At 41.5% G+C, this 27,573-nt stretch overlaps 1 protein-coding gene and 1 long non-coding RNA gene across 4 annotated transcripts in view; one reads left to right on the plus strand and one right to left on the minus strand.

Moving 5' to 3' along the window:
* LOC138768581 (uncharacterized) overlaps positions 1–27,573 on the minus strand; it is a 95,023-nt gene that overhangs the window by 21,049 nt on the left and 46,401 nt on the right. The gene's annotated exons all lie outside the window — the stretch shown is intronic.
* Positions 1–27,573, plus strand: part of FLI1 (Fli-1 proto-oncogene, ETS transcription factor) — a 62,308-nt gene that overhangs the window by 845 nt on the left and 33,890 nt on the right. For both annotated transcript variants that reach the window (XM_069946508.1, XM_069946507.1), the window contains exon 2: positions 24,676–24,890. In XM_069946508.1, coding sequence (XP_069802609.1) covers positions 24,676–24,890 — 215 coding nt within the window. The remainder of the gene's footprint in view (positions 1–24,675; positions 24,891–27,573) is intronic.

Here is a 27,573-nt window from a genome sequence, read left to right on the forward strand (position 1 = left end):
CATATCCCACCTCTCCTATGTGTCCAGGCTGCCAGACCTCACCCTATAGTCATAGGCTTAGCATATCCCACCTCTGCTATGTGACCAGGCTGCCATACCTTACCCTATAGTCATAGGCTTAGCATATCCCACCTCTCCTATGTGACCAGGCTGCCATACCTTACCCTATAGTCATAGGCTTAGCATATCCCACCTCTCCTATGTGACCAGGCTGCCATACCTTACCCTATAGTCATAGGCTTAGCATATCCCACCTCTCCTATGTGACCAGGTTGCCATACCTCACCCTATAGTCATAGGCTTAGCATATCCCACCTCTCCTATGTGTCCAGGCTGCCATACCTTACCCTATAGTCATAGGCTTAGCATATCCCACCTCTCCTATGTGACCAGGTTGCCATACCTCACCCTATAGTCATAGGCTTAGCATATCCCACCTCTCCTATGTGTCCAGGCTGCCATACCTCACCCTATAGTCATAGGCTTAGCATATCCCACCTCTTCTATGTGTCCAGGCTGCCAGACCTCACCCTATAGTCATAGGCTTAGCATATCCCACCTCTCCTATGTGTCCAGGCTGCCATACCTCACCCTATAGTCATAGGCTTAGCATATCCCACCTCTCCTATGTGTCCAGGCTGCCATACCTTACCCTATAGTCATAGGCTTAGCATATCCCACCTCTCCTATGTGTCCAGGCTGCCATACCTCACCCTATAGTCATAGGCTTAGCATATCCCACCTCTCCTATGTGTCCAGGCTGCCATACCTTACCCTATAGTCATAGGCTTAGCATATCCCACCTCTCCTATGTGTCCAGGCTGCCATACCTTACCCTATAGTCATAGGCTTAGCATATCCCACCTCTCCTATGTGCCCAGGCTGCCATACCTCACCCTATAGTCATAGGCTTAGCATATCACACCTCTCCTGGGAATGGAAGGTATATAATCTCTCTCCTATACATACATGCCACCATCTGCCTTATGTATATACACTAACAACCCCATACTATACATTGAGGGGGGGGTTATGGTCCACAGGATACAATATATAACACGTATTCATATTATCTATATTGCCACCCTAACCTGTGTATACAGCACAGAGCAGCAGGTTACAATATATGGACATACTGGTCTTACATTACTTTATATATATATATATATATATATATAAATGTGATGCAATGTGCACTCTTCATGTACAAGGTCTTGCTGCTCTGATCAGCAAAACTCTTCTGCCCTCTGCAAGGCTCCAGGGATCAGAAAAAGACAATTCCGCCGTTATATAAAATATTGTGTTAAAAAAAGAAAAAAGAAAACACTGTGGTTAGATGTTAAAGTCTTAAATACTCTACAAACCATGGAGGGAATTTACTAAGCTAAATGGGTAAGAATACGGGCTTTATAAGAATACAGTATACTTTGCCCAACACCAGGTTAACTAGACACTTTTTTTTAAAAAACAACGTAGACAAGGGGGTGTGGCTTAAAGGAAAGCGGGAGTGATATGATATGCAATGTGTGCCAAAATTTTGGTGCAAAATATTGACATGAAGTAAGCCAAACAACAAGTGGTAGAAAGTCAGACAATAGGTCTTACAAGACGCACCAATTGTAAGCCATGGTAATAGATTTGGTAGATATGGCCCATCTTCTTGGTCTTTCTGTGATTTCCTGTAGAACATGGGTCTCCAAACTGCGGCTGTTGCAAAACCACAATTCTCTTTATGGCCGGACAGCTAAAGCTTTGGATTTGGCTGTCCAGGCATGATGGGAAATGTAGTATTCCAAAAGCTGGAGGGTCACAGTTTGGAGAGCCAAGCTGTACATATACATGGGCCTGGTAGAAACAAGGGACTGTGAGTGTTCAGAATTATTATTAGGAAAAAGTCTTTTAGACGGCACTTCTTTGTCTAGGGTGGTGCTCGCAGTAAGAAAAAAATCCAACGATATTATAAAAGTTCAATCTCGGCACTCACCATAATGCTTCATAATTTTTATTGTGGAAATTGTTGCCGCTGTATTTTGTGATGAACTTTTTTCCACAATAAAAATTGTGAAGCATTATGGTGAGTGCCGAGATTGAATATTCAGAATTATTATACGAACTGGCAGTCAAAGGGAATACAGTGCTGGGCCTACATAGCCAAGAAAGCAAGGCACTTGTAAGAGTGAGTAAAGGGAGCACTGGGTATCGCCAGTATAAGGGGCAAAGCACTGAATGTACGGAACAAAGACAGAAGAGCAATGGGCCAACCAACAGAAAGGTGGAGTGTGGGCTGAAGGGTAAAGTACTGGGCGGGTGGACAGAGGGAGCAGAGCATTAGACCTGGCCAGATTGCTGGATGTAGTGAGCAGAATACAGGGCATAAAGCATGGGCGGGGGGCAGCATACTGGGCGTAGTGCAGAGTACAGTTTCTCTTAGCAGTTTAGAGTGGGCTGAAGTCAAGGCAGCTGCGGCCCTAGAACTGACATATAGCATCAAGCTCAGTCTGACTCTTTGAGGAAAGCAGCAGAGGAAGTTGACAGTGTAACACATGGCTGCATGCCCACAGTGGGTGTGTTTGAAAAGGACTCATTGTTGCTTCATCCTGAGCACTATATGGCTGAAACATTCACTATGATACATACAAAAACACAAAGAAATATCAGCCTTCCTCATTTAGCCTTATGAACAGAGAACAGAGACCTGTGATGAACCTAACAAGTTTCACTAATAGTGATGTGTCCTATTTAGAGGAATATTACATTTTCTTGCACTGAGGTGTCATATATTGGACCCATATATGCATGCTAATGCTATGGATGTACATAACCTTCTGCATAACCCACATGTTCTCTCTCTATCATACTTAATTCTATAGAGGATTACAGGCAAGTATTGTGAGATGAAAGTGAGCAGGGTGCAGGTGTCAGGTCTGCTCAGGTCCTTGCATAGTGTTTCTAGGTCTCTATGTTGAGGTGCCTGTGCCCACAAACGTAGCTGCTGAGAGTCAGGCTTGTCTGTGCCTGGGGTGGAGAACACGTTTGATCTGTGGATTTTTTTTTTTTACCCTGAAATCTGCTGACCTGATGGAAAATACAGTTAAGAAATAACAAACTGCACCGAGTGAAATGTTTGATTAGATCAGAAACTGCAGATATGTGAATGACAAAGTGAGGTTTCTGTTAGAATGCAGATGTGATGGGAGGGGTGCGGGAGGAGGGGGCAGCATTCTGTGTAACACTTCTTTAGAAAGTTTTAGAAAAAGCACAAAATGACAGAATGTGTGTCTTGTAGTCAGTATAGATAAAACCCATGATAAAAAGTTCATCCATCTACTTTGGTGGTGTTTAGTCAGCAGCCCAGGAGCCTAAAACAGCTACTCAACCTCAAGGATCATGGCAGCACAATAATGTACCTGTAACACTGCCTCTGCTCTGGGCTGAGAGAAGGATGGGCAGGATTAGCAGAAGGCGTAAATTATGGTGTAAAAAAATAATAATAATAATAATACACAATATTCTGCCTACTACAATGTGGTAGGGTGACCAGTCAGCCCAGTGGTGAGAGCTGTACATAGAAGAAGATATGGGTGTAGAGAGTCAGGAGGATATTACAAAGAATACTAGGGATAGGCAGCGAGGAGACAATCAAATGTATGACACGTTAAATAAGCAGTCTGATCTGTCAGCATAGAGTTATAGAGCAGGAGGCACTGAGCAGGTTGAAGTCCTGCTCTTTCTGGCCTTAGAAGTCCAGTGGGCGGTCCTATCAGTGACTGACAGCTATATCAGTACATGCTTCCTACAGGGAAGGATGTCAATCATTAAGGCGGTACTCCAGAGAAAATGTTTTTCTTTCTAATCAACTAGTGTTGATTTGAGTAAGACAAATTTGTCATTTAAAAATCTCAAGTTTTCCAGTACTTATCAGCTGCTGTATGTCCTGCAGGAAGTGGTGTATTCTTTTCAGTCTGACACAGTGCTCTCTGCTGCCATCTCTGTCCATGTCAGGAACTGTCCAGAGCAGCGAATCCCCATAGAAAACCTCTCCTGCTCTGGACAGTTCCTGACATGGACAGAGGTGGCAGCAGAGAGCACTGTGTCAGACTGAAAAGAATACAGCGCTTCCTGCAGGGCATTCTGTACAGTGGCTGATAAGTGAATTATACTAAAACCTCTTCCATAAAGCCTTATTGACGCTGCTCCTGCTTTATAACATGATGCTGGTAGATTGGGCTACATTGTCATGGTGACAGGTTTCTACATGAACCTTTTTAAGGGTTTAATACAAATGTTTAGTATCTTACATCAGTCCTGTATGTATCATTTGGATAGATTAGAGGCCGATATATCTGAAGAGCATAGCATCAATGGCCACCAGGAACCAGGAACACCTGAGGACCTCACACTCCTTCCATAATCTGCACCATTTTTACACAAGACAACAAGGTCATCTCTTCTGCTAATTAAGTTTTTTTCTTTTTACCACAGGATAAGTCAAAAGTCTTAGGACGCCCTTTTATTTCAGAAACAAAAGCGGAGAATTACATATCTGTATCACCCCAAGCATGTGATGGGTGAGCGGGCCCTATGTCTGGAACATGGTCACCATTACTCGCTAGGGTATTCAGATATGTAATTTTCCCTTTTGTTTATGAAATAAAAGGGTGTCCTAAGACTTCTGACATCATGTAGAAAAAAAAAAAACTTAAAGGGGTTATGCGACGCTTTAAATTTTTTAATAATGTGTTGCAGAAATATGTAAAATAAAAAAAGGAGTCTATGCTTACCTTTCTGTGCTCCCCTGGCTTTCTTTTGTGGTGTCTCCGATGCCCCCCACTGATTTCAGTTGCTGCCACTTCCGAGCTGAACTTGTCTCATAAGTGACAGCTCGCTCAGCAAATGACTGGCCATGGCACTATCCGGTCCCAGTCAGTGATTGGTTGAGCGGGCTGTCACTCCCGAGACAAGTTCATCAAAGAAGTTGCGGTGGCTGCAACCAGCGGAAAACACCTAAAACACCACCAGGGGGGCACAGAGAGGTAAGTATAGGTTCTTTCTTATTTTCCATATGTCTGCAGCACTATTTCAAACATTTTAAAGCACCAGATAACCCTTTCAATAAGCAGAAAAAAAGAGATTCACATCCTTCCCTGTAGGAAACATGTCCTGTACAATGAAGACCCCCATATGCAGTTTAGTGAAGATGAGCACCAATGGAAATTTCCTCGAAGATAAGAATTATTCTCTATTGTGCACTGAGGTCTGTAGAAAACCAGTAGGGGTGGGGGATTCTCCATTTTAGACACAACTATTGGCAATTCTCAGAATGACTGAGAATGACATGACTTTGGTTTAATCAAATCATCTTTTTAGTGTAATGATCCTTAGGCTATGTCCACATTACGGAATCCCAGTGGATCACTCATCATGGATTCTGCTGCTCGCAACCGCGCGCATCTCTGCTGCTCCCATAGGCTCCATTCTATAGTTTGCCAGATTCCGCCATCCGCATGAAGAATGAGCAGGATCATTCTTCAGGGAGACGGCGGAATCTGGCAAACCACAGAATGATGCCTATGGGACCAGCAGAGATGCACCCGCCCGTGAGCGAGCTGCGGAATCCGTGGTGGGTGATCCGCCAGGATTCTGTAGTGTGGACATACCCTGACATATCTAGAGACATTTCCACTGTTAACTCTGGGCTGGGAATAGTATTCAGAGCCACAGAAAACGTGACAATAAAGCACAGAATCATGTCCTATATCAGGATATATTGTGCTCCATTGATAACTGGAAAATCTTTCTATCCAAACAAGGTTTTCCAGGTTATGAGATATGAGTGATGACATGAACCATTTCCAGTCTCATTTGAGCAGTGAAGGGCTGCAGCCTTACTGTGCTGGTCATGTAGAAGGAGGCCTGACAGAAGTGTATCCTGGGGATCCTTCACCACTATTATAATGTACCATTTACTATTATTTATATTAAAGGAGGTTCTCTAGGGCGACAGAGATCAACTCCAGTCTGCACCTCCTGTAGAGGTGTTATTTGCCGGCTAATGATGCTGGTGAAATCTGAGCATGTATATCTATGCAAAGGAATGGATTTTCTGTGTACCACCTAATGCCTATAGCTAGCATTGGCATCACAGGGTCAAAAGGGGAACAGATATACTGAAATAATAACTTACAAAAAAACCCTCACATAACAATAGTCATTAGGACCTCTGTTATTTATCAGAACATTATCTTCTATATTGTACTGTATATTTGATACCACAGACATTGTTAGGATGAAACTCCACCTTTGTTTTTACTGTTTTACTATGAACTTTATCCTCTTTATTAGCATTTAAAAGCAAAACTGTTGTCTGTCAGAACATCATATTTTTAAAGTGTATGGCGTCTTAGGGCCCTATTACGTGGGACGGTTATCGAGCAAAAATCATTGTATCGTTCGAATTTAATCGATAATCGTTCTGTGTAATTGCAGGCAACGATCAAAAAATCGTTTGTGTGTCGTTGGTTGTTGATTTAGATCTGAACCTAAAATTATTGTTAATCGTTCGCTGTAATTCCACATTTGTTCGCATAAGCTCCGCATTTGTTTAGTAATCGTTCAGTGTAATTGCACATTGTTCATTGTTTTGCAGGGATCAGAAGTAATAAACGATCATAGTAACGGTCGTAGTAATGATCGTAACTGACAACTATCGTTCTGTGTAATATGGTGAACGATTTCAGGTTAACGATAAACAATCTAGTTTGCGATCGTTTATCGTTAGTCGTTAAAAATCGATCCGTGTAATAAGACCCTTAGTAGAGGAATTAGCAAATGTCTTGGAATTAAACAAATAAATGACAGTCTACATGCCCTTCACCATATTCATTATGTGTATACACGGTCTATTAGCAACCAGTACGTCATAGCCCAGAATTTCCCCCGGGGTCCACACACTGATTGTAGGATTATACATGTACCTTCCATGACCTATGAAAAGGCCTGCACTGCAGGTTAATATTCAGCACAAGGTGATGGCTTTTTGGTTCATGTAGTTGTACAGTGGGGTAAAAGTGAAAATCTGTAGGAGGTTGTGTAAAAGAAGCAGCATGACTCCTCCTGATGTGCGGTGAATGAGAATATTTCAGAACTGATTAAATGAATTGTATGTCTCATAGGACCTCTATGAAAATAAGCATTGAATAATACCCTGTACTATAGTTCTGGCAGAACCTGTGAACGCTAACCTGTCAACCATCTCCCTTTGTACAGTCAGTAGGTTTATTAGGTTTAAAATTTCAGGACTTTATGGTGTATTCATAGATCTTGATCATTCTGAACAGCCTCCCGCCTTTTCCTTACACATACTATACTATATGTTCATTTAAAGAGGAAAAAAAGTATTTACACAGATTCTCCAGAAATCTGGTCCAAGCTCCTCTCCCCTAGGTGAACATTCCCGATTGGCTTTATAAGGTGCTATCAGATATCATGCACTATTTACCAGTCAGTACAGACTGGGGCTGTAGTAGAAAAGACCCCAGAAAGGAACAATGCTGCTTACAATGAAAATTAGGCCACTATAAGACTAGCAACAAGAATATAATAGAAGAGAAGAGAGGTGGCATCTAAATAACCTGCTGAAACAAGGATATTCAACCTTAAAGGGGTAGTCCACCCAAAATTTTTTTCTTTCAAATCAACTGGTGCCATAAAGTGCCAGAGATTTGTAATTCACTTCTATTAAAAAATCTTAAGTCTTCCAGTACTTATCAGCTGCTGTATGCCCAACAGGAAGTTGTATTATTTCCAGTCTGGAGAGCAGGGGAGGTGTTCTATGGGGATTTGCTGCTGCTTTGGACAGTTCCTGACATGGACAGAGGAGGCAACAAAGAGCACTGGGTCAGACAGGAAAGAAAACACCACTTCCTGCTGGACACACAGCAGCTGATAAGTACTGGAAGACTTAAGATTTTTTAATAGAAGTGAATTACAAATCTCTGGCACTTTATGGCACCAGTTGATTTGAAAGAAAAATTTTTTTGGTGGACTACCCCTTTAAGGCCAAGTTCACACAACATTTTTTGGCCGTTTAATGGATGTCTTTTTGGATGTCCGTCATTTTGAGGTCAAATAATGTCTGTTATTTTGCAACGACGTCCGTGATTTTCAAACAACGGATGTTATTTGGCCTTAAAATGACAGACGTCCAAAAAGATGTCCGTCAAACGGCCAAAAAAAGATGGTATGTGTACCTAGCCTAAGGCCTTATTCGCATGTAGCGTAATCTACAGATTCGTATTTCCGTATTCGAGTTAGTGCACATTGTTGTCTATTGGGCTATTCACAGGATCAGTAGATTACAAGGACACAAATCAATGCTAAAAACCAATGCTTTTTACGAATCTTCTCATAGAAATCAATGGGATCGTCTATTTTTTACGGATTGTAACCTGTTTGCCATTCGTATTTCATTTAAAAAATACGAATGAGTTATGACTGACATGTTGGGAGAAAAAAATAAAAAGGATTCACAGAAATACGGATGCACTACATATGCCCAATGCGTAATTTTTAGCGAATTGTACGGGTGGGTAGCGGGAGTAATCTACACACTTGAAAAAAAATACTGAACGTGTGCATAAGGCCTAAGGCTGGTTAGCAAAAATACCTAGCTGTGAGTCAGTGTAGTAATTTTGTGACATGCCATACTTACCCCTGGTGTTTTTTTTTGTGTGGTATTTTTTCTCTCTCCTTTCTTGCTGGGTTTTTTGGCTCTGTGGCAATTTTTCCAAAATGCAGCATGCAGGCTTTGGCGTTTTTTTTCTACAAACTGTAGCATTTATCTCCCATACAGTTCAATGGAATGTCATCAAAAATGCCAAAGGCGAAAAGAAAAAAAAACCCAAAACATTCAAACGTAAAGTCAAAAATGGCAGAAAAAATGACATAATCTTTTGTCACTTTTTCTGGCATTTTCTTAGAGGATAGAAAAATGCTGTAAAAAGCTGTCTGGGAGCAAGTCAGCTGCATCCACTCCTATGATCTCACTGGTGCATGGCCCAACCCTAAGCAAGGGTCCACAATAGAATACAATTTTCATGTACTGATCCTGAGTTACATCCTGTATTGTACTACAGAGCTGCACTCACTATTCTGCTGGTAGGGTCACTGTGTACATACATTACATTACTTATCCTGTACTGATCCTGAGGTACATCCTGTATTATACTCCAGAGCTGCAATCACTAGTCTGCTGGTAGAGTCACTGTGTACATACATTATATAACCTGTACTGATCCTACATTTATACTCTAGAGCTGTATTCATAATTTTGCAGTCTTAAATCATCATAATCTCCCAACATCTCTGGCCTTTTCACTAGTGATAGGCATTCTGGGAAGTGTCATCCTAACTAGGTAAGATAACTGCCCCTTGCCATACAGTCGCTCAGCTAAGCTGTTGGGTATTGTCTAACTGCAAGTGTTCAATAACCAACACACAGAATATTGTGTGCAGCTTTGGAGTATAATACAGAAGGTGTAAAAAAAAAATGTGTATGGTAAAGTAGAAGATGGCACTCTGTGATGCAGGTGGTGTACATAGTAAGAGCTATCACAGAGCAGTAGAATAGAAGAATCCCGGCACTCACCAAATGAAGAAATGCTTATTTATTTTGTGTAAATCAAACAAGTACATGGAGGACACATTTTAGCTAACAGTCTTCATCAGCTGACGTGTTAGTCGAAATGCGTCCTCCATGTACCTGTTTGATTTACACTGAATAAATAAGCATTTCTTCATTTGGTGAGTGCCGGGATTCTAAAAAAATCTGTGTGGCATATACAAGGGTACAGATCTCAGTTGTTGCATGTTGTTCTTAGGCCTGTGTTGTGTAGTTCCCTTTTATTTCTTACATGTGTTATGGGTGTGAGGTGATGAGTGTTGTGCTGTTTTTCATCTCTGAGGAAGGCTGGGTATAGAACATCTATACAGCCAGAACTGGTGGACACCCTTGCTTTTAACATTAGTTGGTCTGATCTTGAAACTCATGTAGTATTCATCACGGCAAAGAACATTATGTAGCAAACAATCTATTACATGTTAGGTAAACCATAGAGAGGTGAAGCCTGCTGGGACAGGGCATGGATAGGCAACTAAAGAGTTAATGCCATTGAGGGGTTACATTTGTTTAATACTGTTTGCTCTTGTAGCATTTGATAGTCTCCTGACTCCATCCCAAGCCGCCCAAGCTGGGCTCTCTTATCTGCAGCAGCGAAACTTCCGCGGGACACATCCAGCGCTTCCTGATCTACTTCCTCTGACAGAACAAAAGGGAACATTTGACCTTCTTTTCCTATGTCCCATCCCATACTAGCCCAACTGCACCACTGCGAACAATAGGGAACAAGATTACCAAATGGTATCTGCCATGCAATGAAGTGCAGATATTTTTCATACCTTGAAGTTGAAGTTTTCGACAATACATGGAGGCCTGTACCCCTCAATCAGGCTGTATGTGAAAAGAATACATCCCTGTTTATGTATATAGTAGGACTGGCATAGACAGAGCAGTGGTTAATGGGGTCATATGTACAGTAAGAAATATTGCCCTTCCCTGTGCCTTGCTGGATTTTCACCTTCTAAATCTAAATAGCTGCAACAAAAAAGTCTCATGTTAATTTATACCCCGGTGGCTGCCAATATCCGCATCTGGCACATTGTATAGACTGCAAAGGAGGTGACAATGACTAAAGGTTTAACAGCCATCTAATGCATTAAAGAAAAACAAGGGGGCTTGAAAGATTTCCTAATGCTTCGGATCTGGGATTTCTAATAGGGAGGTCATGTCAGCTTACATTTACTAGGTGCCACAGGCTGACTCTTCCGTATCTCTGGCCGCTAACCCCTAATCCTATGCAGTTCCCACACACGGTGTCTCCTATAACTCTTGAGCATAGTATACCTTGTTGATAAAGGTCATAAATGAACAAAACGTCCACAACAGCGATATGGTACACCAAAACTTATGTTAAATCCTGGCTACCTGTGTTGGAAACTGTAAAAAAACAAACAAACATAAAAATTGATAGCAACTTGACAAATAATGTGCAGTTGATATTCCTGATAACCGCTTTAACTGGCACCCCCTACTTTGAGTAAATCCATAGGATCACATCTGTACTAGAGACTCCTTTCCAGATTCCGTTGTGTGAATTTACCCTGGATATAAAGGGGTTTTATCCACAAAAAAGGCGACACAGTAATAATGCCACATGTTGCCGGCTAAATATATATGTTCGTACTCGACATTCATGCAGCATTCTGAAATCAATCATTCTGTCCCAATGGTGAATGCAGGTATCTTGTTGTCTAACGCAATACATAGCACCATCTGTCTCCATACAATGAACAGAGAATAAAATGGATATTGTAAATTACTTTTCTGTACCTCTGTCCCCAATCGCTCTGCAGTTTAGCTAACTCCCATCTATATTAATAGAGAATGACCATGTGTAAGCCTTGTCCTCTAGACTTGGGTAGAATGCATTTATAAACCTTATAGTTACCTTTTACACGGCCATTGATATTTAGAAGGATGTTTTTCCATGATTCAGAGCTACAGACTCCATCTGTCTATTTCTGCATTGAGAGGTCAACCAGAGGAGTCAACACAAATAATTATAACATAAAATGGTAATATAGAGCAAACTTCAACCTAAGGGGTGGTCATATTATATTATGGCGCTATACTGCCAAAGAGAAATTTTGATGCATACAGAGGCAAGCCAATGCAGTGCAACAACTCGAGCAAAATCTACTTGTAACCAGGTAGATTGGTGGTCTGTTTTACACTGGCAGACCGAAAACACGTGATAAAGCTTGTATGTCCCACTAACAAAACACCTATTGGTTTAAAAGTGATCAAATGTAGCCACAAGCGGGTACGTTTGGTTTGTTGAGGACTATGGGTACGCAGCATAAGAACAAATCGAGGGGTCTTAAAAATTGGTGCCTAATATTGAGGACAGAGCGGTTGTCACCTTGGGCTGTGAGTGTTGGTAGTAAAACTGTAGTGCATATAACCAATGCATCACACATTGAACTATGGGGGAGATTTATCAAGCAATTTTAAAGTAAAAATGTTCTCTGTTTCCCATAGAAACCAATCCTAGCAGGGCTATGGGAAGCAAAGAACATTCTTTCTGTAAGACTACCTAATTAACTTCCCTCATGACCCCCAAAAATAAACCTGGCCTTGTAGATGTTAGAACCCAGACAAAGACAAACTTGGTCAGCTCTCCTATAACGCCATTCACACTAGGCAGGGGCACGTTGCTATGGCTGAAACTGCAAACACACAAAACCACAAAAAATGCAACAGCTCACTGCTAATGGCAAGACACAAGCCTAGTACAGAGATGAAAATCACTAACAAAAGTCTCCATAAAAATAATGAGGGAATACCATTTGCAAATAGTGTGTACCATCCCACCATGGTAAGGTGGCCTCATGCCCAGGATGAACCCTACACTGTATTCTGGCCTCTCCTTGGGTAATATTAAAAGGGGAACTATCAGCAGGTTAGATGAATTTAACCTGCTAATAGCCTCACCTGCTGATAGTTCCCCTTTAAGCCTATACTTGTACAGGTTAGAACCACTTGAGCTTCACCGTCAGTATTATTATTATCATTTATTTATAGAGCCCCCTTAATTCCAGAGCGCTCTACAACGATAGGAGTAACAAACAGGAACATTGCAAGATCAAAAACACATTACATGAAGGCAAAGTGGCAGACTGATACATAGGGGAAGAGGAGCCTGCCCGCGAGGCCTTACAATCTATAAGGTACTGGGAGAGAAACAGGAGGTAAAGTGCAGCCAGTCAAGTGTGATGCAGAATTATTATAGGTTGTAGCCTTGTTTAAAAGATATGGTTTTCAGGTTACTTTTGAAGGTCTTGATGGTGGATGAGAGCCAGATGTGTCGGGGTAGTGAGTTCCAGAGTATGGGGGAGGCTCGGGCAAAGTCTTGGAGGCGGTTGTGCGAGGTAAGAACAAGTGGGAGCACAAAAGGAGGTCACTGGGGGATTGAAGGTTGGGTGAGGGATGGTAGCGGGATATCAGGTCAGAGATGTACGGAGGGGACAGGTTGTGGATTGCCTTGTACGTCATGGTCAACAATTTAAAATGAATAAGTTGGGCAATGGCGAGCCAGTGGAGGGATTGGCAGAGGGAAAAGGCAGATGCAAAGCAAAGGGAAAGGTGGATTAGTCGGGTAGCAGAGTTAGGGATAGACTGGAGGGGAGCAAGGGAGTTAGATGGAAGGCCAGAGAGGAGGGTGTTACAGTAGCCCAAGCAGGAGATAATGAGAGCATGGACCAGCAGTTTGGTGGAGTCAGGGGTGAGAAAAGAGCGGATTCTGGAAATGTTTTTAAAGTGAAGGCGGCAGGAGGTGGTCAGGGCCTGAATGTGCGGTTTAAAAGACAGGACAGAGTCAAATGAGTGTGTTATTTGTCTTTCTAGCTCAGATCACCATTGCTTATTGGCTGAAATTTCTACCTCTCATTTGGTGAATATTCATCCATAGATCAGATTTGATTTTTTTCACTGTGTATATTTGGTTCGGCTTTTGGTGCCTCTCTGTCTCACTCTGCCTCGGGGGCATCACTGAATTTAGTTTTGTTTCATATATAAGACTGTAAGTGAAGAAATGCTGATGAAATGTTCGCTGTTGGGTTACAGCTTCTCTTCCATGTAGTTGAAGTGTGACAGCAGAATCGGCAGTAAATCTAAAAACCCATAGTTTGTGTGTGTTACTTGCTGCAACTAAAGTAGCGTCACATGTGCTGTATTTGCAGCTGATATTCCGCATGTAATTACCGCAGCTTGTTGCCGTATCCTTAAAGGATACCTATCATTTAAACAAACTACTGACATTTCATAGGGACATGTCAAAGGTTTGTATCGATCAGGGTCCAGGTGCTGAGAACACTGCCAATCATTAGAATGAAGGGGCAGACACGTGTAGCAGCGCACACCTCTTTATTTCTATCGCACTGTTAAAGTAGCAGTTGACAAAACTATAATGGAGCCCTATGGAACTTCCAGGAATCGATCATTTCAACGATCGGTGGGGGTCTCACCACCTGAATCCCGACCGATACAAACCGCTGACATGTTGCTATGACATCAGAACTTTGTATAAATGATAGGTACCCTCTAAGGGGCCTATTCCACTGTGCCATAATTGGCCCGATTCGGCCGATTATCGCTCCGTGGAATACAGAGAATGATCAGCCGATGATCGTGTCGTGATCGTGTTGTTCATTTAGGTTCGCCATCCGCGCATCGCTATGTGGAATAGCGGGCACGGCGGGCGACCAACGATTTCACAAACATCATACTTTACCTGTCCAGGCTGCAGGTCTTCTCCTTCTCCCGGTCCCGCGCCGCAGCAGCTTCTGAGCGGCCTGTCTGAACTGACAGACCGCTCAGCTAATCACTGACCGGGACTGCAGCGGCCAGTGATTGGCTGAGCGGTCTTTCAGTTTAGACAGGCCGCTCCGAAGCTACTGCAGTACGGGACCGGGAGAAGACCTGCAGCCTGGACAGGTAAAGTATGAAACAAGGGCTGCAAGGACATCGGTAACGATGTCCCTGCAACCCTCGATAAACGATTGTTGGGCCGTGGAATAGGCCCAGTAAACGAGTGCCGATCTAGCAAAATCGGAGCTCGTTTATATCGTTTATCGGGCGTTGGTCGGCGCGTGGAATAGGGCCTTAAGTCTACAACTACAGACAGTGTTCCAAGAGGCAGCCTATACATTACAGGTTTACTTTATAGAGACCTTATAGACTGTATACACAGATCACACTGGGTCAGGAGTCTTTATCATCCGTCCCTTCTGTGTGTGTTCTTGGATCTTGCTGAAGTTCAAGCAGGACTACAAATCCTACTTAAAAAATGAGTCAGTGACTGGAAATGTTGAGCAAAATTATTAGTTATCCTGCACTGGATAGTAACCGCTGCCACCGATCCTCCTGAAATTTCTAGACTGACGTTTGTGGTTTTTACAATATCAAAATAACTATCTGCACCATCAACGCTTCAGAGGCGAAGCTGCTCTCTTCTTTTTTCTTCTAAAAATATCAGAGCCACTTCCTGTTTTTTCACCCAACATCTGTAGTAAAACCATGCACATTACTAAGTCTTATATATAGCAGACTCCGATGAGAGAGAAGCGTTTTAGGTCTTTTGTTAATTCTAACAGTGAATCTTAAGATCCCAATAAGTATTAGTCTTCTAAGCACAGGAAGAGGCAAAGCACCATCAACTATGAGGCAATAGTGATTCTTCTTATGCCCGATGGCCTGAACCATGCTGTATTTATCTGCTAACAGATTTTTAGCCGACCAACAATCCTACCGATTCCTCTATTAATATGGCTCCTGCTCATAATTCGCTACAGAAAAGACAGGGGAGAGAAGTGAAAAACACTTTCAATGCCGCTTATTTTATAGGAAGATTACAGGTCTGTAAGATAAAATCCAACCTGACTCCTCTGTCTATCAAAGTGAAATTTAAAGGGGTTATCCAGCACTACAAAAACATGGCCACTTCATTCCAGAGGCAGCCCCACTCTTGTCTCCAGTTCAGGTGTGGTTTGCAATTAATCTCCATTCCTTCAATAGAAACAGAGTTACACAACCTGCACCCAAACTGGAGACAAGAGTGGTGCTGTCTCTGGAAGAAAGTGGCTATATTTTTGTAGCGCTTGATAACCCCTTTAAAATCAGTGTCTATAGGAATCAAGATGGCACCTACAGACCATTATAAGAAGATACTGCTGTACAGTTGTCTGTTATATACACATAGCGTGTATGTCAGGAAAGCTGCCACCGTACATGCTAAATGTACCCATAGGCTTTCACTGGTCTGGTGGAGGCCCTAAAGAGTGTTTTTTGTGGCCCTTACCTGGACAGTACAAGTCAGTATGTACTAAAGAATGAAGAGACAATAGTGTAGTAAACAATCCCACACAACAATACCCTGTAAAAGATGCCAGAGATGTAGGGCATCTATTTAACATACACGTCCTGGCAATACATGTTAAACAGAGGCCACAAAAGTGCTGTGAACATAGCCTAAATGTGTCAAGAACACTACTGACATGATGGGCAGCTTTAAACTTGAATAAGCATGTCCATAAATGCAATGTGCAGTGCAAGGGATATTGATTTACTTAAGGTTAGTTTGTTATATTACAGCCAAGACACATTTATAATGACAGCAAATTATACACAGAATCGACCTTCCCCCGACTTGTGAAACACACACAGTTTGGTCACATTATTATGACCACTTCCTGCTTTTGATGTCGGCAGTGTGTAGCTACGTGTTGTAAGCAGGCCTAGTGGGTATATAAGGTGTGTGATAGGCTACATAGGCTTATACAACATGTCCATACCTCCCAAGTGCCCTCTTTTGGAGTGACAGTTCCTACTTTTGAGCCACGTCCTTTGCCCCTTACATTTCCCTTTTTTTGTCCTAGGAGTTAGATTTGCATTAATAAACTCTTTATTTTGCTCTAGAAAGTGTCTTATTACTTACTGTATAATAGACCCAAACGTGCATATTATTCCATCATGTGGTAAATGTTGGATGCTAAAATTTGTTATATACAGATGAATCATGTGACAATATGGCCCCTTTCCATTGTGCGGTCAATGTCACCTATATGACAGGGGGTCCCTGCAAATGCGGACAGTTACTGAAATATATTTTTAATCCTGTCTGCAGTTGTGGGTCCGTAATTACAGATAGGGTTACAGATGTGTGAATGGGACCTAAAGATGCAGTCACACATACAGGATCTGCTGCAGATTTGGAGACATCAAAGTAACTAAATAAATGCATCAATCTGCGGCAGATCCTGTATGTGTGATTGCATCAATCTGCGGCAGATCCTGTATGTGTGATTGCATCAATCTGCGGCAGATCCTGTATGTGTGGAGGCATCCTTAAATAAAAAGTGTAAAAAATGTCCTAAAGTGAACCACAAGTGTCCCTCTTTGGAAGTCCAAAAGGTTGGGAGGTATGCATGTTACACAGCTAGAAATGTCCAACATGGGTTGGAAAGACTTTCAATTATTATCCTGGCCCCCTAATTTCCCAGGCATGAACCCAACTGAGCCTCTGTGGGACCACTTTGATTGTAGTGTTCCCCCAGCACCCTCTAGCATCTGTGGGATGTACTGCAGTCTGCATGGCTCCAGAAACTTGTGACAACCTACCAGGACCTTACCGAGTTGCTCCCAGCCCATATAGCAGCTGTCTATGCGGCACACTGTTGTTACTCTGGATATTAGCTGGTGATCATAAGAATGTAACAGTGTAATTCAGTCTTATGATGTGCCCCATGTTGTACTTTGCTTAAGGTCACACGGATATGACTCAATATAGGTAGAATTGTGCAACCTCTTGCAGCAGTATATAGCCAGTAGCAGTAAAACACAAGGTGTTATGCTGAATTGTGTAAATCTCCCTACAAGAGGCTATTACCTGCTGCAGATTATGTGCTACGGATTATAAATACATAATATTGAGATAATGCAGTATTTTATTGTCATATGACATTTGGTGCCTAAAATACATCCTAATCACACAATACTTAGTTATGTAGGTATGGTATAAGATGCCCATAAAGACAAAAAAAGCAGGTTGGATATAAAAACAACAGTGGCAGGAGGTTAAACATATTAAAATATTGCAGACCTGACAGAGAACTGTTGCTCTAGCACTATGTTCAGTATATTATAAGTCTGTAGTATTGTCCTTCAAAGAGTACCGATCATTAAAAATACCTTATGAAATGTCGTCAAGCATGTAAAAAGTTATTAATCACAGCAGGTGTTACTGCTGAGACCAGCCCTGATCAGGAGATATAGCCGGGGAGAGAGAGCGGCAGCAGCACCATCCAATCCTCCACTGTATCTCCGTAATGGCTAAGGGCTCAGCCACACTAGCGTTTTTCTTTGTTTCTAACGGATCCGTCTATATTAATTAAACGGATGAGCATAAACTGATGAGCAGACTGATGCAAACTGATTGCAAAATGTTCATCTTTTTTTAATGGTCCGTTTGTATTTTGGCTTAAAAAAAACTGACTTTTGTACATCCGTTTGCATCAGTCAGCATCCGTTTTTCTATCTGTTTATTTTTCTTCTTTGGTTTCATGCTGCTTCTGCGCATGCTCATCCTCATTGACTACAATGTAAAAAAAAAAAAAAAACGGAAGTGCACTTTCCGTTCGTGATCAGTTTTTTTAAGCGGAAAGAAAAATACTGCAAACACTATTCTTTCTTCCGTTCAAAAAAACAGATCTTGAACGGATTGCATGCAAACAGAGGACAATTAGGGCAAATGGAGCACACTAAAATATAATGGGAATCTATGGGGATTTTAACGGATCCGTCAGTTTCCGTTTTGCTTACTCCAAAACTGAAAAGGTAGACGGAATAGTGCCGGATGGTCAAACGCTGATGTGAACGTAGCCTAAATCTAACAAAGTATGAGACTACATTATTGAAAATTGGCAACTGTCCGGGAAGTGGATCAAGCAACTGCTGCAATCTCTTACTGGCTATATCTCCTGACCACAGGTGGTCTCAGCAGTGACACCCGCTGTGATTAATAACTTTTCACATGCCTGATGACATGTGACCTGTTCTCTGATAACCTGTTGTTAAAAATAACTTAAGTAGTGACTATACAGTAGATACAATAAATCCCCGAGCCTCTGCAGAGAGTCTGCACTGGATAAGTTGACCCAATATGAAAGGAATTCTTGATACACACTAACAAATATTTATATGAACATTTCTACATCTTGGCAAAACTTCTGATGCCTGACATTGTCTTCATGGTCGCTATGCAGTGTAAGCTATTGTTTGTTATCAGCCAGACATGACTGATGTGAGGCCTCAGTGTCCGACTCCATACCAGCCCTGTTGTGACCATCACCTTCATTCTTCTGTGGACTTCTACTCTGAGCATAGTAACATTACATAATTTAAAAATGGAAGGAAAACAAAGTTTTACTATACCCAAAGGGTCTAGGGTTGGGACGGGAAGGGTCACAAATACGCACAGTGATTTACACATTTCTCTGAGGTTCACCATTCATACTGAATTGCTGTGGTGATCTTTCCTGTAGAAGTTGTTTCTATGTATAACTGTGTGTAAATCCACAGATTCGATGATGGGGACAAAGATATTCATCTGATGGTGGATTACTATATAATACAAATTTAAGGGTTCAGTATCTGCCTCTGACTAGTAAAAACAACTTTTTCTTTAAAACAAACCTGTCACAGGGTCATAGGTTGTTAAAGGGGTTATCCAGCACTACAAAAACATGCCCACTTTCTTCCAGAGACAGCCCCACTCTTGTCTCCAGCTTGGGCGGAGTTATGCTGCTCAGTTCCATTGAAGTGAATGGAGCTTAATTGCAAACCACACCTGAACTGGAGACAAGAGTCGTGTTGTCTCTGAAAGAAATTGGCCCTGTTTTTGTTGCACTGGATAACGCCTTTAAACTAAGTTCACAGCTGCATAGGGCTTCTAATTCCATGCACACCTTGCTTTTATAGATTGAGCCCCCAAGCATAGCTGTGAAATAGCTGTGTTTTGTTAATATAGAAAGGAGCCCCAAAAGCCCAGAGGATGTTCCCCCTGGACACAAAAGCCTAGTTATGTATAGATAGAGATACACTAGGCTTTCACCACTGCGTGTACTGATTTCTGAGGTTTTCTAAGCATCAATGACTGTTCTGCCTTGGGTACTTTTGACAGCTCAGAAAAGCCCTACAGGACACTGGGAAAATCTTGGGGAACCGTGCATGCGCCAAGAATAATTTGCAAAGTACTTCATCTTAAAAGGCGTGGTTGAAAGCAAATCTTAGTGGATGTCAATCAAGCTGCTAAAAGCAGATAAAAAGTGGGCACAGAAGTGTTGCAGAAAAGTACATAGCTGGGCTTTTGTGTACAGGTGAAACACCCCCTGGGATTTTGGAGCTCATTTCCTTATTAATAATAAAAAAAAACCCAGCTCTTTCAGCACTGGAGGGTTAACTTGCTAAAGCAAAGTACAACATCAGACCGAGACACAACCCTACACAGCCACGCTCTTAGTTTAACCACCTAAAACCCCGTAACAGGTCCACTCTATGGTCGGGAGTATACCGTGACTTTTCTTGCAGTGATGTGAACTACAGCTGGAGCTTAATAACTCAAACCAATTAGCAGCTTCCTTTAGGCCAGTCTAGTGCTGGTCTAAAGAAATATTCTACGGCATACCAGCCCCAAAAAATTATATTTGTGATAGGTTACAATTACAAACGACTTAGCAAAGAGAAACTTGCCATATTGTTCATTTTTAATGACAAGTAATAGTGAATCTGCTGGCTGTACGACATGTGAGGTGCAAAATCAGTCATTGTGTTTTACACCCACTGCCTGTGCATGCAAAAAAAAAAAAAAAAGTATTATGACCAATTCTTCCAGCAACATCCCCAAAATGCTGTCATTACTGTGTTGATCTTAAACACAATCAGTACATGAGATTCATGGATAATTTTATACAAACCCCCCCCCCCCCCCCACAACTTTTTAGGAGCTGTACTGTTCTTGCTGTCTGAATATACTTCTTACTTCACACTTACAATTGGTGAGTGGGGATTCCTCACCACTCATCTAAATACGTTGCCCAAAAGCAATTTATCAGGTTTGCTTCAGCCCCTCCTGTAGAAGAGGACTGTCCTACAACAATGTAGATAAAGAGCACGTAAAAACACAAAAATTGGAACATAAACTGTTTTACTGTTTTCCTGATATCCAAATATAAGACTATAAGGGGGGTGGAGGGTGGAGTATTCTTGTGAGTATTTTCATTGCTCCCCTCCACTAAAGCGACTACTAGGTCTTATATTGATATAATAGGAGAACAGTTCACTCTCCCGTTTGTGTGTTTATGTGCTATGGATTATTTTATAGTAATCTATTGGACAGCTATTTACTGTTTACTGTCATGAATTGTGCATAAGGAATTAGCATAAGAAATTAGTCACACAGCCTGTATTATACCCCTACTATTGAGAACTGCCCTCTATATTCTGCGTGTAGGGGGATTTGGTACATACATTACTTATAGTGATCTGGAGTTATATCCTGTATTATACTTTAAAGCTGAACTCGCTATTCTACTGCTTCAGTGCTGTGAAATGTTGTCTTTACCCCAAGCATAGAACATCCCTTGTATTATAGGAGCTCATGGGCTGTTGGGGACATCAGTGATGACAACCTTGTCAACAGTTTATTATGGAAATCAGCAAAATAGAAAATAAGGTTCTGTATAGGTAATGTATGTATACAATGACTGCAGATGAGTACAGGATAAATATACAGTGAAGTCTCTTTGATAAGACCACCTGATGCTGGGTTTACACGGAACGATTATCGTTCGAATTTTCGCGATAACGATCGCATTTGTAAACACAGCGAACGATCAAGCGATGAGCGAAAAACCGTTCATTTTAATCTTTGAACATGTTCTCAAATCGTCGTCCGTCATTCGCTAAATATTCTCGGATCACTTTGTGTAAATAGTCTTTCAAAGATTCACCCTATGTGAAAGATGGGCTTAAAAACGATCGCAATAACAATTTTTCTTACGAATATTCTAACAATTTTTATCCGTATAAACGCTGATCGTTATAAAAACCAAATAGTTGCTTCAAATTCGTTAATCGTTCGATTGGGTGAATTATTGTTCCGTGTAAACCCAGCATAAGATTGCACTCAATAGTCTTCTGTAAGGGTGGTCCTCTCATAGAAAATGGTCACTGTGCATAATGTATAGTAGACTGAAAACTCATCAGATAAAATCTGGTCTGAATAAGGTGGTGTCTTCTCTAAGGGTGGTATTACACGGGCCGAGCAGGTCCCGATAATACCTGTAAACGAGCAGCGATCTGCTAGATCGTTGCTCGTTTACTGGGCCTATTACACGGCCCGATAATCGCTTAACAAGAGCTGCAAGGACATCGTTACCGATGTCCTTGCAGCCCTTGCTAAACTGGCATACATTACCCATCCACATTCCAGGGCTGCTCCTGCCGTCCGCTTCTCCCGGGGTCCCGTGCGCGCTCTAGCTTCACAGTGATTGGCTGAGCGGCCTATCAGCTGACAGGTCTCTGTGAAGCTAGAGCGCGCGCGGGACCCCGGGAGAAGCGGACGGCAGGAGCAGCCCTGGAACGTGGATGGGTAATGTATATCGTTAGTCGCCGGCCACGCACCGCTATTACACGCAGCGGTGCGCGGTCGGCGCCCGACGAAAATAGGGTCTAAGGGCCCTATTCCACCGGACGATTATCGTTTGCATAATCGTTAACGATTAACGATCTCAAACGACCGCTATTGCGAAAGACCTGAAAACGTTCATTCATTTCCATGGAACGATAATAGTTACTTATGATCGTAATTGCGATAGTTTTTCTTCGCTATTTATTCGCTATTGCGTTCGTATCTATTGCAAACGACCGAACGACGTCTTATTCAATGCGAACGATTTGCTAACGATTTGCGAACCTTTTTGCGAACGAGCAACGATAAAAATAGGTCCAGGTCTTATAAAGCGATCAACAATTTCTCGTTCGGTCGTTAATCGTTAACTGCATTTCAACCGAACTATTATCGTTTAGATTCGAACGATTTAACGATAATCTGAACGATAATCGTCCGGTGGAATAGGCCCTAACCTATATCAACGATCAGCCGATGATCGTTGTCATCGGCTGATCGTTGCATTTATTACACGGAGCGATAATCGGCCGAATCGGGCCAATTTGGCCGATTATCGTTCCGTGTAATAGTACCCTAAGAGGCGATCTGATGAAGTTTCACACAGACTCCACTACTTATGAATATTACATTAATATATGTTGTATATCTATATAATCTGTGTGGATTATCATCCTTTATAAAAAAAAAAACCTACAAACAATGGAGAAAATTGTGCATAGCCATAAACACAATGTGAAATAATGCAACAGGATGAAAGTATGAAATACAAGTTCTATGTGCAGGAGTGTGAGTCACCCTTTACAGTTATTGGGTAAATTGTAATCAAACCACATGTTTCTAGCGAGTATTACACAACATACACATAGTGGGGCGGAAAAACTTAGCAATTTTGTAACGGAGGATTAAAACATCAAATGCTTGTAGACCTTCTATGACTATTACAGTTCAGTATTAGGTGAGCAGGTGTGTCTGATCACTGCATTAAACCCTGTTAGCGATCATATGGGGTACTGCCGGCCAGAGCACTGATATAAACACTTGGCTTAGCATCTGTTTAACAATGACTTTACATGCTTCGATATCCATACATTGAATGTGACTGTATATTCCAGAGAAAACAATTCATACACAAAGCTCTCTTCTTATAATAATGTATAACAAAGGAATATGAAAGGCTCATCCTTAAAATCTGTCATTTGTATATTCTTTTTGCTTGTTTATTTTTTGGTGGGAATATCATCTCATATTGCATGGATATGCAAACATTTCATGTTTGATGGGGGTCGCATCTATATTGCCCCGATCAATCCTTAAAGGGGGTGAAAATCTTTGTCTTGCAAATCAACTGGTTTCAGAAAGGTATATAGATTTGTAATTTACTTCTATTTAAAAATCTCAAGTCTACCCATACTTATCAGCTGCTGTACGTCCTGCAGGAAATGGTTTTCTTTTCAATCTGAAACAGTGCTCTCTGCTGACATCTCTGTCCATGTCAGGAACTGTCCAGAGCAGTTGAAGTTTTTTATGGGGATTTACTACTGCTCTGGACAGTTCCAGTGTCAGACTAGAATACACCACTCTCTGCAGGACATACAGCAGCTGATAAGTACTGGAAGGCTTAAATAGAAGTAAATTAAAAATCTATATAACTTTCTGACACCATTTAAAGAAAACGTTTTTCGTCGGAGCACCCCTTTAAAGGAAGGGACAGCGCTGCAGCCTCATCACATGGTCTCTTTGCACAGTACCAGGTACCTACCGTGAAGGTGATACTGCAGCATAGCTCCATTCAAGTTAATAAGTTAGACTCCACCAATAATTAGAGAGATATACAATGTCCTAGCAATATGTTATCACCCCTTTAAGACTCTTTTTTTACACCCCTTCCTTCCACACACCTGAATTGCCTTGACAGATTTACATGAATAATTCTTTGTACAATATGAAACTTACAAATGACTTGGGATTGTTACATGGCCTGAGCTCAAGTGTCACCACTTCTAAGCTTAGGTGTCAGTGAAGTAGGCTGGTCGGCCTGCAATGGGCACAGATAGTACCACCTGCCTGTCTCTCAGTATATGATGTTGGCACATTTTTACTTCCCTAATCTGGTTTTCCTTCTACTGTAATAAATCAATATAATTGGCAAATTAAAGATTCTAGTAACAACACATACATTTGGATTGTAAGCTCAAAGGAACGATGGCCTCTATTCTTGTGTAATGTTTAGGCATTATACAACATTCAGCGACTATAAAAACAGCCTCAAATACTTTCTTATTCCCAGTGAACTAACAAGTTCTTTGTATCACAGGAAGCTCTGTCGGTGGTGAGCGACGACCAGTCCCTGTTCGAGAACCCATATGGAGCAGCATCCCATATACCAAAGGTAGAAGAAATGACAGCCTCTGGGAACCAGGACTATGGCCAACCTCATAAAATCAATGCGCTCCCCCCACAGCAGGAATGGATCAGCCAGCCAATGCGGGTCAACATTAAAAGGGAATATGAGCACATGAATGGATCCAGGTAACAAAGAAATCCTGTCTCAATATGAGATGATGTACAGTGTCCATTAGCATACAGTATTGATACATAGTACATCTGGAGTTACTGAATAGAGATGATGGGTTACAGAAGGAAACGCAATTTAACTTTACATGTACAAGAGCTACAATTATCGTAAGTGCGGATTAGAAATTTACATGAGAATATGCTCTTGAATGCATTCTATTCTATGAACGTTACAGGATTTTACCTAGAGAGAAGCTTAGAAGAAAATACTCAGCACATACAAATCTTCAGTTGTCTCTCTGCCGGTAGAAGCTGTTTATAGTACTGTACCCTGATCCGACCACTGGCTCATTGTTAGACTTCATTGCTACCCAGCTGGGGTAATTGTTATGGCAATATAATCACCGAAAACTTGGGGACTGATGATGGCTGAAAATGGCCGTCACACTACAAAGGTTATGGGTGATACATGTGCCATCTCACATCATACATAACATTAAACATAATATAAAACACCAGAGATAGAACAAGAGCCTTAGAATCCATGCGTCCTGCTTTATCTTCATTTTAGGATTATTAGATGGCACTTTAAAGGGATCCTGCGGGAAACAAAATAGTTTTTAAAATCAACTGGTGACAGAAAGTTATACAGACTTTTAATTTACTTCTGTTTAAAAATCTCAAGCCTTCCAGTACTCACCAGCTGCTGTATGTCCTGCAAAAGGTGGTGTCTGACACAGCGCTCTCTGCTGCCACCTCTGTCCATGTGAGGAACTGTCCAGAGCAAAAGAGGTTTTCTATGGCATGGCAGTTCTTGACATGGACAGAGGTGGCAGCAGAGAGCACTGTGTCAGACTGGAGAGAATACACCACTTCCTGCAGGACATACAGCAGCTAATAAGTACTGGAAGGCTTGAGATCTTTTCTTCTCTGAAGTACCCCTTTAAGGGGTTAACAACCATGGATTCTGAAATATAGGGGGCTCCTATCATCAGACGCCTCATCTTTAGGTCAGAGAAGCTAATGATCAACCACCCTCCTTTTGTTCCTTATATATCACAAATGTCTGAAGATATATTGGTCTTGCCTGTATCTACATGTGAAATCTAACTACATACATTTGAGGACCTGGGAGGACAAGTACGCCAGTCTTAAATAAAAGCCCCGCTCCCTTCCAGCAGGTGTAGATTTGTATCATGATTTATGCCCTCTCACAGACCCACGACGCCTCCTCCCTCCCACCCATTAGGCAAGTGGGGGATACAGCTGGCGTACGCCATGGAAAAGGGGCGAATCTGACCTGGCTCCGTGGTGTACGCCAGGGACGCATGTTAGTAATGTTATCCCCCTGGTGTTTAGAAAATTATATCAGGTCAAGGAAATATAAAATATCCTACTACAGATATGAATGGGTTCCAAGATCCAACTCAAAGCCAGTGCCACTATATCAAGGTCCAGGATTCCATGACATCACTATTGTACAACAGTATCAGCCGCTACCAGCAGCTGGGGAGCAGATAAGCAGATGTTGCTTCTAAGCCAGTGGATGCCAATAGAACTTCCAAAAACAGCACCACCCCTGTCCTCAGGTTGTATGGGGTATTACAACTCAGCTTTAATTACATCAATGGAATAGACCTGAAATGTTCAGCTTATGTTGGTTCACCTTGGGTGTTACTGAAGTGCTAACTTTTGGTAATATGTAAATTAGGGTGTTTGGTGCACTCAGGTGGTCCTTTAGCAAAACACCTAGTAATGGTTAGTCAGAGAAGGTGGAGGCCGAGGTTCGGGGACTTCGAATGGACCCCAATCTTCACCTTCTCAAACTTTTATGTGCCGATATACATGCATGTTTCCCCCATGAATTATCATTGACTGCACTCTATGTAGTATTTTAATCATTATGTATTCTTGAGAACACTTTATTTTATTCCTTGCCTGGGGGCATATGTTATTAAGGCTGGGTTCACACTACGTTTTTGCAATGCGTTTTTTTCTTTTTTTTTTTTTTTTTGCAAAAAACGGATGAAAAACTGAAAAAAAAAACCATAAAACGGATGCATGTGTGTGCATCCGTTTTGATCTGTTTTTCCATTGAATTACATTAAAAAAAACTGATCCGTTCTTTTTAATATGCACAAAAACGTAGTCGACCTCATTTTTGTGTCTGTTGAAAAAAAAAAAGATTTTTTTTTTTATAATGGAATTCAATAGAAAAACTGATTAAAACGGATGCACACACATGCATCCGTTTTTATTCCATCAGTTTTCTTTTATTTTTAAACGGATTGCAAAAACGTATTGTAAAGCCAGCCTTACTAGGTTGCACTTTTTCTTGAGCATCAGCATTTCTGTGTATAGCACAGTGCTGCACTTATTTTGTGGAGATTGGACCTACAGTCATGGCCAAAAGTTTTGAGAATTATACAAATATAAATTTTTACAAAGTCTACTGCTTCAGTTTTTAAAATGGCAATTTGCATACACTCCAGAATGTTATAAAGAGTGATCAGCTTAACAGCAATTACTTGCAAAGTCAATATTTGCCTAGAAAATAAACTTTATCCCCCAAAACACATTTCAACATCATTGAAGCCCTGCCTTAAAAAGACCAGCTAACATCGTTTCAGTGATTGCTCCATTAACACAGGTGTGGGTGGTGATGAGGATAGGGCTGTAGCTCAATCTGTCATGATTA

This window comes from Dendropsophus ebraccatus, chromosome 12, assembly GCF_027789765.1.
Source record: "Dendropsophus ebraccatus isolate aDenEbr1 chromosome 12, aDenEbr1.pat, whole genome shotgun sequence".
Lineage (NCBI taxonomy): Eukaryota > Metazoa > Chordata > Amphibia > Anura > Hylidae > Dendropsophus > Dendropsophus ebraccatus.